At 41.0% G+C, this 13,842-nt stretch overlaps 1 protein-coding gene across 1 annotated transcript; it reads right to left on the bottom strand.

The window, feature by feature from the left end:
- Nucleotides 1-475: 475 nt before the first annotated feature.
- On the bottom strand, nucleotides 476-12,023 carry LOC145441102 (somatostatin receptor type 2-like). Its single transcript, XM_080318902.1, has 9 exons — nucleotides 11,177-12,023; nucleotides 10,932-10,997; nucleotides 5,570-5,744; nucleotides 4,374-4,536; nucleotides 3,863-4,044; nucleotides 3,162-3,426; nucleotides 2,830-3,093; nucleotides 752-876; nucleotides 476-679 (listed from the first exon to the last, which is right to left on the bottom strand). Exons 1-9 carry the CDS (start codon nucleotides 11,214-11,216, stop codon nucleotides 637-639), a joined length of 1,323 nt encoding a protein of 440 aa, XP_080175028.1. The 5' UTR covers nucleotides 11,217-12,023; the 3' UTR covers nucleotides 476-636.
- Nucleotides 12,024-13,842: the final 1,819 nt, after the last annotated feature.

Raw genomic sequence — 13,842 nt, 5'->3', positions numbered from 1 at the left:
CAGTCTGCATGTATAACCAAGGTTGGATGTTTAAACGTGAAACTCGTCCATTTGAATCATATGTTTATTTACTTTCTGATCATATTTAATATGCAAATATAAAAAACGCGAAACCAAAACGATTATGGTAAAATGCATTAAAATATTGATTGCCTGCAGTTTAAGTGCCCTTATGCTTTTCGAAGTCGGATCCAATATTCTTGAATTCACCAGTGCGTGTGTATTTTTACACGCGCCACGTTTGGCATACCGTGTTAATTGGCATCCGAAATGTCTCTGATTTAATCATCAGCAGCAGTGGAGAGCGTAATAATAAAGGGAATAATGTACATACCAGGAATCTATCTATTAGTTATCGAAATCAAATGTGAAACGGCGTAAAGCTTTTCGTCACCGCATAATGGAGAAATTGCACGGCTACGTGCCAAGCCATTTCTTCGCGGAATCGTACTATTCTTCATAATTCACAGACAGCTTTACATCCAGTTTGCTCTTTTGTTAAATTGAATGGGAGATATGCAAACGACGCATACTATGCCTGATACTAGTTCTCACGCGACAGTTGTAAATAGTCGTCAGAAATGACAGCTTTTATTAACGCACTGCTGGGCATAGAGTCCGGTAAAGACACCATCTTCATTTGCCGCGTATTATTGACCTCATCGAAGATGTGGCATCTCTGGAATATAGGTCATATGAGTCATATATGCAATATACATACTACGAGTCATATTCTAGTCTACAACAATACCGTAGGCGATTTTCCGACTTCTTCCCGATGAAATTGTACAGGCATGGGTTAAGTATCGAGTGCGAACTCACTGAGATGTATGCAATGACGAATGCAACGTGAAATAGCTGATCACAGTATTCATCCTGCGAAATATATTAGAATTAGCTAATAGACTTTCGTACTCAGTGCATGAGAAATGATGCGTAACAGGTTGTGTATTAATGAGCCTGTCGCTTTTCACGATCTGAAATCGTGATATACCGATGGTCAATAATGACGCTGTTTACGCAGAGCTGATACGGAAATGCAGCTACTTTAACATAGCTGTCGATAATGAAATGGGAGGACTCGATTTCCTCAAGGGTTGCCACCTATTTACCTTCACCAGCTTCAAAATATGGCCTAGTTGTTGGAGGTAGGAGAGATGTGGTATCGATGAGACACTGGGACCAAAATACTTGAAAAATTATCTATCATAATTCCATGATTATACTCTGTGAATTTGTTTACAGTTGCATGCTGGCAGAATCTTTCCTCACATCCAAATAACTTCGATCTGTGTAAGTTCTGTGACCGACGTTTTCTGTTTTAAGGCGGTTAAAAAAATTTCGATCGACGTATACATTTTTATTTGCAACCTTCAACACGAAAAAAACAGTAATACTTTTAATGTGGAGTGTATAGGGCTTTTATCAGGCCATGTAACGGCGCATATTGTTTATTCAATACCATACTTGAATGGACTTCATTCAATTCAAATAGAAGATTTATAGCGTGGCGATCGATGAAAACATGGTCAGATCAAGCAAAATAAATGAACTAACTAACTAACCATGCAACAACAGAAACACACCTACACGCCTACATACAAGAAGAGGCTGTATAGTGTATGTCATAATTACCTGTGGTATTTTATCACTATAACGAGCTGTTTGGAAGTCAAAATGTCGATTTACAGTAATATGTATGTATGTATACCCTCAAATGTGTAAATTCGAGCCTAAATCGAAGCGTCATTTATGATGTCAACATCCGCGGTAATATGTATTCTAAATTTCTAAGGTGGCGACCAAACATTGCTCTTTGGCTTCCTGTAGGTTAGATTATAGAGTATACAAAATGTAAAGTGGGAACTTCTGAGTTTTTAAGCGTCTGTTTCATAGGTCGTCCCCAGGACGTGTGTCTTCGGACCCACCCGGTGGGGACCTATAATACGTTTTAGCAACAAATTTTAAACGTTCGTACAAATTTTTTGAAAAGGCTGATATTCATGTATGTATATATTTGCGGTAGATAGAGCTTGCATCAAAGTGTTGAGTCAGCAAAAAAATCTGCTGTAATCGGAGAAACAGTTAAGGGCCACATATCCTTTTGCAATTTTTGATCCATCAGTACCACATCTCCCCTACATGCACGGGGAGACGGAACATAAAGAGATAAAGTTAACAGCATGACACATCCGCGTTTCATGTACTCAGTGTAGTATCTGTTACGTTCCTTATGATGGGTTATATTTCGTTGATAGCATAATTCAAGGCAATGAAGCGACTCCACGGGTATACATTGTGACATCACATATCAAGTTGTCAACACAAAACCTTGAGGTAAAAATCGCGATAAAAGCACCCTTTGCTCCCGCGTGCAATGTGCAGGGGCAGGGGGGGCTGAATGTCATCTATATATTCATATTAGCGTTTGGCTTAAAATTATCTGCGTTTGGCAGAATATGGTACCTTTTCGACATTGACTAATGTTTCGGCAATCGGCATATTTCACATTTACGTTCCTATTTACCTCGTATAGGGCAGACATGTCAAACCGAGTTAGGCCTTGTGCGTCATGCAAGACGAGTTTATATATGTGAAGGCAAGTGATATAAATTGCTTTTGAAAAGGAAGGTTTGGGAGTGAAAATATCTATAACTGGGTATCTGGGATCTGGCAACTGCACACAGGTGTAGAACTTTTTATTCGTGAGATACTCGGGTACCGATGACAATACGCAGTTACATTCGACTCGAGTCCACCCTCTTACCGCAACAATTCGGCAATACACAATTATGAGTCTCGTCTACGTAGTTGCGGATACAAACATACATTTTCCCGTATTCCTCTCAGTTTAGCCAATTGAAGCGCATGGAACGGAAGCCAGCAGACGACGAACAGCGCGACGAGACAGCCACACATCCACGTGACCATGATACGATTTCTGTTTTCATGTATGGTCCAGGTGGATTCCGATCTTTTCCGACGGCCTTGAAGCGGAGACTGTGCCGGCGAATTTTCCACGGACACCTCGCACTGTTTGATTCGAGACCTCTTCAACTCCACCGCAATTGTCGCATAACATAAAGACATGATCTAAACGTTGCAATGGCTGCTAAATGACGCGTTGGTGATGTCGAATGTCCCGGATCGTGTTTACTTACAATGAATGGAAAGAGGAACATGACCACCGCGTTAAAATATATGAGTATGATAAACGCAGGTGATCTGTCGCCGTAGTTACATTTCGAACTCAGTGCCACGGAGTTCAAATCGACACCCATGATTTCCTTTATGTTCCAACACTTTCCGGAATGATACCGTTCCAAGCTCTTTATGCATTGGTCTAGCGCCACCAGACGATTTGTTGAAGGCAAAGCACTTTTGAGACATATTTTTTCAGGTGTTATCGACGGAGAGGCATAGTAACTGAAATAGAATAGTTAATGAAGATTTGACAGGTGACAACACATGTCAGCGATAGGTCATTTGACGCCGTTTTCGTTGCCAAGATGTGACTGAGAACTGTGGCACTGTGCAGTGTCTCGGAGTCCTTATATCAGCTATAATCTATTTGTACTATAAGATAACACAGTCCCGAGTCCGGCGCTGCAGATCGGCATTCCTAATATCGTTTTCGCTGCGACATTCATATCCAGCCTTCAGTAACCTACTCATACAGAGCACAGCGATAGCAGCAGTAAATATCGGAAAACTGCTATAGAGTATACTGTTACACATCCTGGTGTTCGCGTATATAGTCATTCTTTATTTTCTGGCGTAGCCTATACCTATAATGTCCTCAGTTTTCGCAGTCAAATCTGTAGGAGTTGTTACGGAAGCTATCTCTTAAAAAAACACTCACTCGCATTTGCACTTCGGTGCGAACCCCACTTTGGAGCTGTGCAACATGACTGGAACGCAAATAACCAGACTCACAATCCAGACCACGGCTGTGTTGAAATATGTTACTGATCTGCGGCGAAATTTATTGAGTCTTGGCGAGAATCGCTTGCAAATAGAGACGTAACGATCCACCGTCATCAGCTACAAATGTAAGTTAAAAACAATAAAATCCTCCAAAGATAAGTCAGAATGCCGCAACAAAGAGCGAATAACGCAGGCATACGGCTACGACAAGAGGTTATTCTATGAGCATTGAGCATGATCCACAATGTGGTCAAACTACATAACAAATTCTTAGTTATTTATCATGTCGCAGATCTTATTGCAATAATTGTCATGGATAGCTTGAAAACGCATGAATACATTCGAAATACCCGGTGTAATTTGTAAAAATATTGGGACAAGTGATTAGCGCATGTACTTTCCATGTCAATTTCGACGACATGGTTATACTATAGCTACATACTAACCACGAGAAATGAAATGGAAGAATAATAGTTGATGAAAAACATAGTCTCCCTGGCTTTACAGACCCACTGGGGCAAGGCGTCTCCCATTCCTACATCTTCCACCACTCGAAGTGGAATTGTCATAAGGAAAATGGTGTCTGCTATTGCCAATTGAAGAACATACCTGGAAAAGTAACGGAAATGCTGCTATCACTAGCTGCGAAAATAATAGCAATGATGTTTAAGGCAATGTTACGCCTTGAGTCAATGCGAGATGTCATCTCTTCAACTCATAGTAAGAGCCTCATAGTAAGAGTTGCAGGAGCCGCAGACAACTATAACAAATGTCACATAAGTGATACATTCCCGTCGCTAATAATGCGTACCTATCTAGTTCAAATAACGTAGCAAGATAGTGTAATGGTTATGCGTCCGGCTCCTCGATCGGAAGGTCATAGGCACGATCCCCGGCCGGGTCATGCCAAAGACTCGAAAATCGGTATCTGCAGCTAGGCTCTTAGCAATCACGGATAGCATGGAGGAGGAAAAACGGGGGCGCAGACTAGATGACCTTACGCTCGTATCGCAACTCCGTCTTCAAAGCATCTCGATGGTGCAGGTGAAAAAGAATATCATATTTCTCTCTCTCTCTCTCTCTCATATGTTGAAGTAGGCCTAAGCTCATATAAATATTTGCAGCAACCTGTCGCGATTTCCGACTATGATCGCTACATTGGGCCACCAAATTACGATATTTGTAAACGATGGTCTGAGAGGGTAACGGAAATTAAATTGATCTATTACATGTTGCGCTCTTAAAACGATGCTCGTTGACAAATATAGACTGCATTCGAGAATACAACACCCTTTTTCACGACTCGGAGATGGCAAACGGAACCGGGCATAACGGTTGTAATTGATAGAGTTGTTGAATGAAAACAATGATCGACATGCGTCAAAGTTGTTGCATCATACCTTCTCAGTCAATCAAGCTATCACTATGTCCGCTTACGGATACTTATGTCTGCTATGCACGAATTTACAACGAATCTCTCTGTATGCTATATTTACAGCGATATTAGACAATAAGTAAACGAACTTGCGCGAACGCTTATGGCACTTAATATGGAAACAAACTAGCTTAACGCAAGGATCGTGCTTTCATGGAAAGAGGTGACTATATACAATGGAATATACTCCTATATTGGCCTACCTACCAATGTGTTCGGACTTTCTTGTATTCCCGGAGAATGACAATGACAAATATTACAAGCAAGTTGCCAATCATCCCAATCGTGAAAACAACCAGAAACAGCGTCGTTAATATCCAATTCGTATGAGGCACGTTATCTCCTCTTTGATGCGTGACGCCATTTGTCTGGACTGTATTATCTGCAACGATACGATACGTGACAGTGATGCATAGCCGCGGTTCTTAACCCAGAGGAGGAGTTAAATTCTGAAGGGGGCGGAAACATTCCGATATATGGTGTAGCAGTAGATGGTGTGGTAGTTCTAACATGGATATAGAGTTCTATATATTCCTGAGTTCTCTTGCAAATTTACTTAAGACAAAGTTGCATAATTATGCCACAATTGTGTAAACGAGCGATTTACACTACACACGATAAAGTCGATATACACGACATGGTATGGGTAGAACCCTCCAAATCGTCGCCGGTTCAACAGCTATAGCACGCAGATAACGATCATGGGTACGGAAGCGAAGCTACGGTCAACTGGAAAAATCCTTAGAGGATGATTCTGTTGATTGTTGTGACACACAACTTTACGTGTACGTTAATATAGTATATGGGTTGGTGTGTATTGAGTAGGCGCATTCAAAAGTCTGAACAATTAGCATGGGTCTATACCAGGGGTCGCCAACTCAAAATGGGTCGCGGGCCACTTTTCCGAATTCCTAGAGGCCGCGGGCCGCAGGACATCAATATCGATATAAAAGTTGGCAACGCAGTTCAACAACCACATCTGATAACTCTACGTTATTACAATGCTGTGCTCTCTTACATGGATGACGGTTATAGTCACCATAAAGAAATAATATTTTATAGAACAAAGACAAATATAATAAAAATTATCATGATCATCAATTTCGTTATATTTTGAACTATGAGCTGTACACGATACCTGACAACACTCTGTAGCCGCTAAACAGGGGTGGCCAACATTTTTGCTATTCATGGCCACATTTCGATTACTCATTTAGCCTGAGGCCGCATACCGGTGGTTAGTCGTAATAAACTAGCTGGGGCCAAATGCCCAGGTTAAATTGTCCATGTCCATTGCCGGTACACTCCAAACTAATCAATTTATACATATCGGCTTACTAAGCGCACCGAAATCCTTAGTAGTTATGTTGTAAAGAGCCACCGGAAACCGCGGGCTGTAGTCGCGCGACGCGCGAAAAAATTTTCATGTTCATTAGTGAATTTCGTCAATATTCGTATAGTTTCTATAAAATATTTATCCTTTCTCGGCCAATGTGATCAGATTCACCGATAGAGCTGATGCAGGGAGTATCTTAGAAAACGTAGGGTTGTTATCAAAAGTGTCGACAGCCACATAATTTCCCTTCTACTGCCGCAGATGGCCACCCCTGGATTAAAGAATCAATATTTGGGTTAGCTAGACACGGTAGGCCTGCTTGCTAGAGAACTATCTCCTCGTAAAGCATGGTCTTTTGGAGAGCCTGAAGTTGTTTTTCCTGCGTCTCGGTCTTGGCAGTCGTGGGCCATTGCACGTCAAGGCAATATATTATGCCCATTCGTACCAGTAATTCTTCATCCAGGGAATGATATTACCATGCCGAAGCCGTATCAACTAGTAAGGAATAGTGATATTTGGCACAGTATATTGGCTTACTTTGAACAACAACAACATTATGTTTCAATTGAAATAAATTTCAGCGTTTCAAAATGATTTACTAAGCGTTTTTCTGAATTTTTTTCAAATCACGTCGCGGGCCGCAAAATAGGACCTCGCGGGCCGCATGCGGCCCGCGGGCCGCGTGTTGGTGACCCCTGGTCTATACTATACCATATTTTCAGTTTATTTACTAGTCGCACGATGCAGTAAAACAAAACCCAATACATCTTCACCGTATGGCCAACCGCAGGGGTAGAGTCGGGGTGTGCAGTGTGCACATTGGGCTCGTACCCGATTGATATGTATTGAATCCGTGCCTGACTGTTGTTCTCACAACCCTATTTGATCCCAAAATGAGCACATAGAATTAATCTAGTTACTCTAACCAATGTAGTGGTCGTCGCGCGAGCTTCAAGTGCCAAATATTTCTAATAGTTAAGTCTAAACCCGAAAAGACTGACCGCTGTATAGGATCGGGAGAATCTATTCACTAGTTACCCGAGAATCCAGTAGTGAACTCGATTTACCAATTCAAATGTAATGCCATCTAACGGTAAATGTTCGAATCACTGATCTAGAAAATCCATAATGAACAAAGCCGCCAATGGAATTGGGAATCCGCAAAATAAAGAAATCGGAAACTATTACGGACTTGCAACAATTTCAATATCAATACAAACTGGAAAAATATATCGCAGTTGACTAATGAGTCGTCATATACGTTTATATAGGAGAGACGGTCATTAATGGAATCGACAGAATAGATGCATGTCCTTGAGATTTAGAAGGCTAATTCTTTCGATTATCGGGGGAATTTGTTATATGATTTCCAATAGGAAGGACGAATCTATAGTTCATTTATGGACAATGAAGTATTAAGATTTTAAGGCTACTGTCCAAACTTATTTCAATTTACGCCAATGGATAGAAAGAATTTGCGACCATAGATTCAAATAAAAATTGTATCAACGTCTAATTCCGGAATTCAGATGGATTTAACGTAAATAAAACCGCGAAGTATATGCTTCCCAGAGAGGATATTCGGAGGAGGCGGCTAGACGGAACCATGCAGATATGACAGTACGGGCCCTATTATTGAGTCCATTTACAATTCTGGCTGATATTGAATTCACCTGATACATTATTTTCGAAGTGGTCTGGTGTAGGGATGGTGTGAACATGAGGTTCACGTTCGCGTTCTGTGTGTGAACCTCAGAAATTTAGAGGTTCACGTTCGCAAACGAACCTTGGTAGGTTCTGCACTGTGAACCTTTTTCATATATTACAATTTTCACTTCATTATAACATCTTTGCTTGAAATTTATTTCATTTCAACTGCGGGCCCCTCTATGCATGGCGCTGGCTGCATTAAAAAACACTAAACGAGCATGTACCTTAACAATCTCAAAAAATTTACTTACTTTGTTACAAAAATTGGCTCGATATATCCAGCTTTCCGTTTGTGAATATTTAGTGACTATCCGCTCTGAGTTTGACCCGCAATCAAACAACATCAAGAGCGAAATACGCTACATGTAGGTAGTCAGCGAATGATACTGATTCAATCAATCAATGAAATTGGTATCGCTATCTGATGTAAAAAATCTAGCCGGCGTACGGGGTCAATCTTGATTTCATATGTTTAATGTAGCCTATCATAAAAACCAAATCCGTGCGATTGAGGTGTTGGCTACTGCTGTAATTTGTTAATGCGGTAATACCGGTAGCTAGTATACAGAAACCCGGTCTCTACGAAAATGTCAACGTAGCAATTTTCAGTCACCGAATACTTTGTCCGGTTTGGCTTAGAGCAGGGATGTGAAACATACGGCCCGCGGGCCGCATCCGGCCCCCAGACGATTTCATGCTTATATCATCCAGCACACTCGTAACAAATGTTGACGTATGGGAAATACTTTCAATAAATAATCCCTCAAGACAGCAAATGTCGAGCATGTCCATTGTCCATGTCCATTGTCCATAGGTCACATTATTACCACCCGACTGCGGGGTTGTGGTTTCACCGTAGTTACCTTTCGGAATAAGCCCGTGACATTTTGACAATCAATTCCGAAAGTACAAAAAGAGCACACTGATCTCAGAGTTTTATGGAAAAATGGACAAAAACGTAGTTATCCACAGAAGCGAAAACGCCAATGTGGAACCGTTACATGCGGTTTACTAATAGAATATATTAGTCAAACAAAACATATAATTCAAATATCTGTGGTCGCACTTCGGTGTCACTTAAGACTCAGAAGGTCCCCGGACTACAGTTAAATCTCTTGCATTAATTTCTTATCAAACACAGGGCTAACGCCTGATTACGACTAAAGCAAAGGGTGCATAGATAAGTGTCAATTTATATCGTAGTTTGCGCCACTGTTTCAACGGTTCATATCGGATTATCGGTATTCGACCGGCCAAGCATCGTGTGTTTTTGGCAATTCCATTGTTCGCGAATAAAGGCATTGCTCCTTGCTAGTAGAATAAAGCCCCTGTGATCCGTGGCGGGAGTACCACGTGCTGAAATCTATATATACTTGATAATAAAGTATTCAAGTGATCATTCTGGAATCAGTTGACTGGTGCGGCCCGCGAGCGGTTTGAAGGTTTGAATCCGGCCCGCGACGCAAATTGAGTTTGACACCCCTGGCCTAGAGCGTTAAGGCGTAAGCTTATATTCCCTTGCAAGTCCTCGTCGAAATTGTTGGCAAAGCAAAGGAAGATATTAATTTTATGGCATTATCATATCATTCGATTGCCCCAGTTGATACATTTGGCGACGATTAAAACGTCAATATGTACTTCAGCATCGCGGCATTATGTGGCCCGAGTCGTCGCTACGTATCGTGTACATTATTATTGGCTATCACTTCACTGAAATGCAGGGTTAGAATTAGCAGTATGACGTCACGTGACGTCATGAGGTTCACGTTCGCGTTCACACAGAACTTTTCATAAAGGTTCGCGTTCACACGAACCTGAACCTTTCAGAGGTTCACACCATCCCTAGTCTGGTGTACCAGATCATATTAGTCAAGCACCACTAACCCCACATACAACAATTAGGGCTGGGCAAAATTGAGTACCTGAGTGATTCGATTCTGAATCACGTAATATGCTTCGAGTCGAGTCGAGTAATCGAGTATCACTTATTATGACGTCATAACATAACGCGATGTGTGAAAGTTTAAATATGTACCTTTTATGCCACCGCAAAGAATATAATGCCTGTTATCCAGCACATTAAAGATATATTGGTATTTTTTCGACCATACAGATTGTATTGCACTTGGTGGCAATGTTGCGGGACGATGCTGACATCGAAAATCTGCTAGTTGCAGCAACTTCGTAGCTTTGTACTATATGTTTCGTATGCTACGATACAGCCAATCAAGGTTTCAAGGCTTCAACAGTGAAAATTACTGTCGAAACTATAATCCTCTTTGGTAAATTAACTTCCAGTGGCGAGGAGCGTATAATTCCAGTACTCGAAAATATCGTCTTTTACTACTCGACTCGAATCATCACAATTAATACTCGATTCAGATTCGAGTACTCGAATCATAATGCCCAGCCCTAACAACAATACCGCGAAGTTACTAATTGGTATCGACAGTGCTGGTTAAATGTTGCGAAATCCTCTGACATGTTGAATTCTGGATAAACTGTAAATCTATACATATTCACCATCTGTAACGACCGCTGTTGCTCCTTCATATACAACCGTGTCGTTGCAATTGCTGCACTCAAAGTCTGAAAGTAAATATATTTTGAAATTTATTTTAAATTAGATGTGGTATATTAATAATATGATGAGAAATCACTAGAATGGTATCAAACTCATCACGTGCTAATTTCGGAGAGGCAGAAGAAGAGCCTGTCGCTTCCCTACGAAACACCCACAGTCTTCTAATATTAAACTACAATTTTACCTCCGCCACTGAAATATTCTAAATCATAAACGTAGTCCATATTGCGACAGGTTGGGTTGCGGTAGATTGTTCGAAATTTCCAAATCCAATTTCCTGCTAGCGGAGCTTGTACAACTCGTACCCGAATTTGATGCGTGAACAGAACAGCCTACACCTGTATATATGTATTATGCAATGTACATGATTTTCGACGGAATAAGAATAAGGATATCAATGACAGTCGCTTAGACCACTGCATGGCCGCGGGTCCGGATTCAGATGACGTCTGCGGCTATCAAGTCTGAACCCAGTCACTGAAGCGAAAAATCCATTCCAGTTCCGCTCGAAGTCAGGGAAATGAACGGGTTACGACTGGACAAGCATCCGGGGTAAAGTTGGACCAAATTGTAATGAGGCAAGCTATCGGAAAGACGATGTACAACTGGCGACCACATAAACATACAAATATATCATGATCACCAACAACAACACTAAATCTCTTTATTAATTCCAAGCAATCCGCAAATAGCGTATCGCGATGTTTGATTGTTATCCCCCACCACTATCACTTCCAGTGTACACTCAATAACTCTCCATGAACAATTCAAAACAAATTGAAACAGTAAGTCACTCCTCTGTGTGATATGGGCATTCTCTGATACATTTTCCTCGTATAGAAAAACGGTATACAGAATTAGGAGCTCAAGCAGAAGCTGTGCCTAACTTTCCTACACCGCCAGCAACGCATACAAGCCGATGTTCCCCACCCCAAGCCTCGGAGACAATATACGGTCGCTTTTCGGAAACATTCAATTACGGTCGTTAGTTGTGCGAAGCGTCATCTGGATGAAACGGTTTGGCGTCAGAGCTCCGCACGAGCGGCATCAAAATGTGATCATTCCCACTGAAAATACTCATTAAACCATGCGACTCATCTTGCGTTTTCGGATATAACTTTTGATGGGGAAGAGCGAAATGTTTCCTGATGTTAGAGCGAAATAACATTCCCACTTTCATTCGACACCGCACTACAGGAAATGCGGAGGAAATGATTGGATGGAATCTGACAAGTGAGGTCGGGTTGCAATTAGTTTCATCACCACCGCCGCGATACTGCACCTTATGCGTTTAGTTTTGGTGCATTTCATTATCATCCTGTATAACATGTAATGCGTGCAGCGGAAATTAGGAAAGGCGAAACAGTATTTCGTGATATGTTTATCTTACAGCCGCGACTCACGAGTAGGAAGGTTGTGGGAGTCGGTCATCGGTTGCAGTGCTTCGCATTATACTACACTAGCCAGAGCATGGGCAATTACATGGTTATCCCATACCCTTACAGCAATAAACAACTATTATTTCCCTATATAACAGACGTTTTTCATATCAGGCATGGCACAGAAAAAAAGCCACTTAAAACATATATGCAAAACATATTGGATTAATTGATCACGTGTAGTACGAAATGCCTTGATATGATGATGTCGGATATACCTTTGCTGCCTCGTCAATAAGCTACGACTCCATGAGAGACGTATTCATCTGTTAAAAACTTCAGGCGCAAAATTATTTTAAATCAACTTTACTGCAGTGAATGCCTACTGCCCGTATCACTAAATCCATGCATAGATTTTCATGTTCTTCGTTTATACCGGCAAATGATCCAACGCGATCCAATTATCACACGGGAATGTATATTCCTCGGACAGTAGAATTATAATAAATCTAATGTTCTAGCGACTCAAAAATAATTGACCCTATATGTCATCGTACACACGAAGCGGTTATCTCCAAAATGACGATCGATATTTTGACAGTACAATGATATGAAATATCGATTTCGCCTACTTAAACATGCCGATTTATTTTCATGGGTTTATGCTCTCTTTCGTTAGTTTTTAATTTACACTTTTATCCACAAGGCGCGGCCATCAAGCCAGTTGTAGGCATAGCAGAGTTTCTAGTGCATGAATACAAGAAATCTGTATGCCAATCAGTGATTAGCATCGTACGGATTCGGATAGGGTTCGGAACGGATGTTGCGCAATTGTGAGTAACTCGGATCAGTTTCGGATTCTATTGCAGATTTTGTTTCGGATATTTTTGTGTAGTGGTAACTTCTGCTTCGGATATTTTTGGTTAATTCTTAAAAGACTTGACGTGATTTCAAGAAAATAGAAAAGTATTCAGCTCGAAAACCAAACACGGACAGTAAACAAGTTCTGATAGGACTGCTAACACTGTAAAGATGTTCTGTCAAGGGTCCAAAATATATGTATCAGCTAACCCGACCCTTAGTCTTTGTAAAAACTACTCGGAGTCGCAACTCAGCTGTTCAATTCGGATTCTTTGGAAAAGTTATTCAATTTCGGATTTTTCGGATTCTGGGCTTCATTATTCGGATTCGCATGGATTTTTGGTTGAAATTGTTCGGTTTCAGACGGATAGTTCCTCCGAGACTCAAGCTGTCGGTCGGATCCGTATTCTCAGTAATCAAAATCCGCTCATCACTGATGCCTATCAGGTTCAACAAATGAATAAGTCACTGCACAAAAATAAATTACCGTTGTTGGGCAGCAGTGAGCCATCATTCTGTTTCAATATCAATCAGTTACTACAATCTATTTTATTGTTGTTTTTGAATTCTGATTGGCGATTTTAACTCAACCTGGTACCTGATGTCAGGG

This window comes from Botryllus schlosseri, chromosome 6 (genome assembly GCF_051294905.1).
Source record: "Botryllus schlosseri isolate E-star chromosome 6, Bs_hap1, whole genome shotgun sequence".
In the NCBI taxonomy this organism is placed as follows: Eukaryota; Metazoa; Chordata; class Ascidiacea; order Stolidobranchia; family Styelidae; genus Botryllus; species Botryllus schlosseri.
Note: the sequence above shows the minus strand (reverse complement) of the source record. Positions and strands in the feature narration are given on the sequence as shown.

Excerpts from the sequence above, each read along its gene's own strand:
- LOC145441102 (XM_080318902.1), bottom strand. The coding sequence starts at position 11,216 with ATGGACTACGTTTATGATTTAGAATATTTCAGTGGCGGAG. Across the intron at positions 4,537-5,569 it reads AAGAAAGTCCGAACACATTG|GTATGTTCTTCAATTGGCAA; the intron begins GTAGGTAGGCCA and ends TTACTTTTCCAG. Across the intron at positions 3,427-3,862 it reads GCACCGAAGTGCAAATGCGA|TTACTATGCCTCTCCGTCGA; the intron begins GTGAGTGTTTTT and ends ATTCTATTTCAG.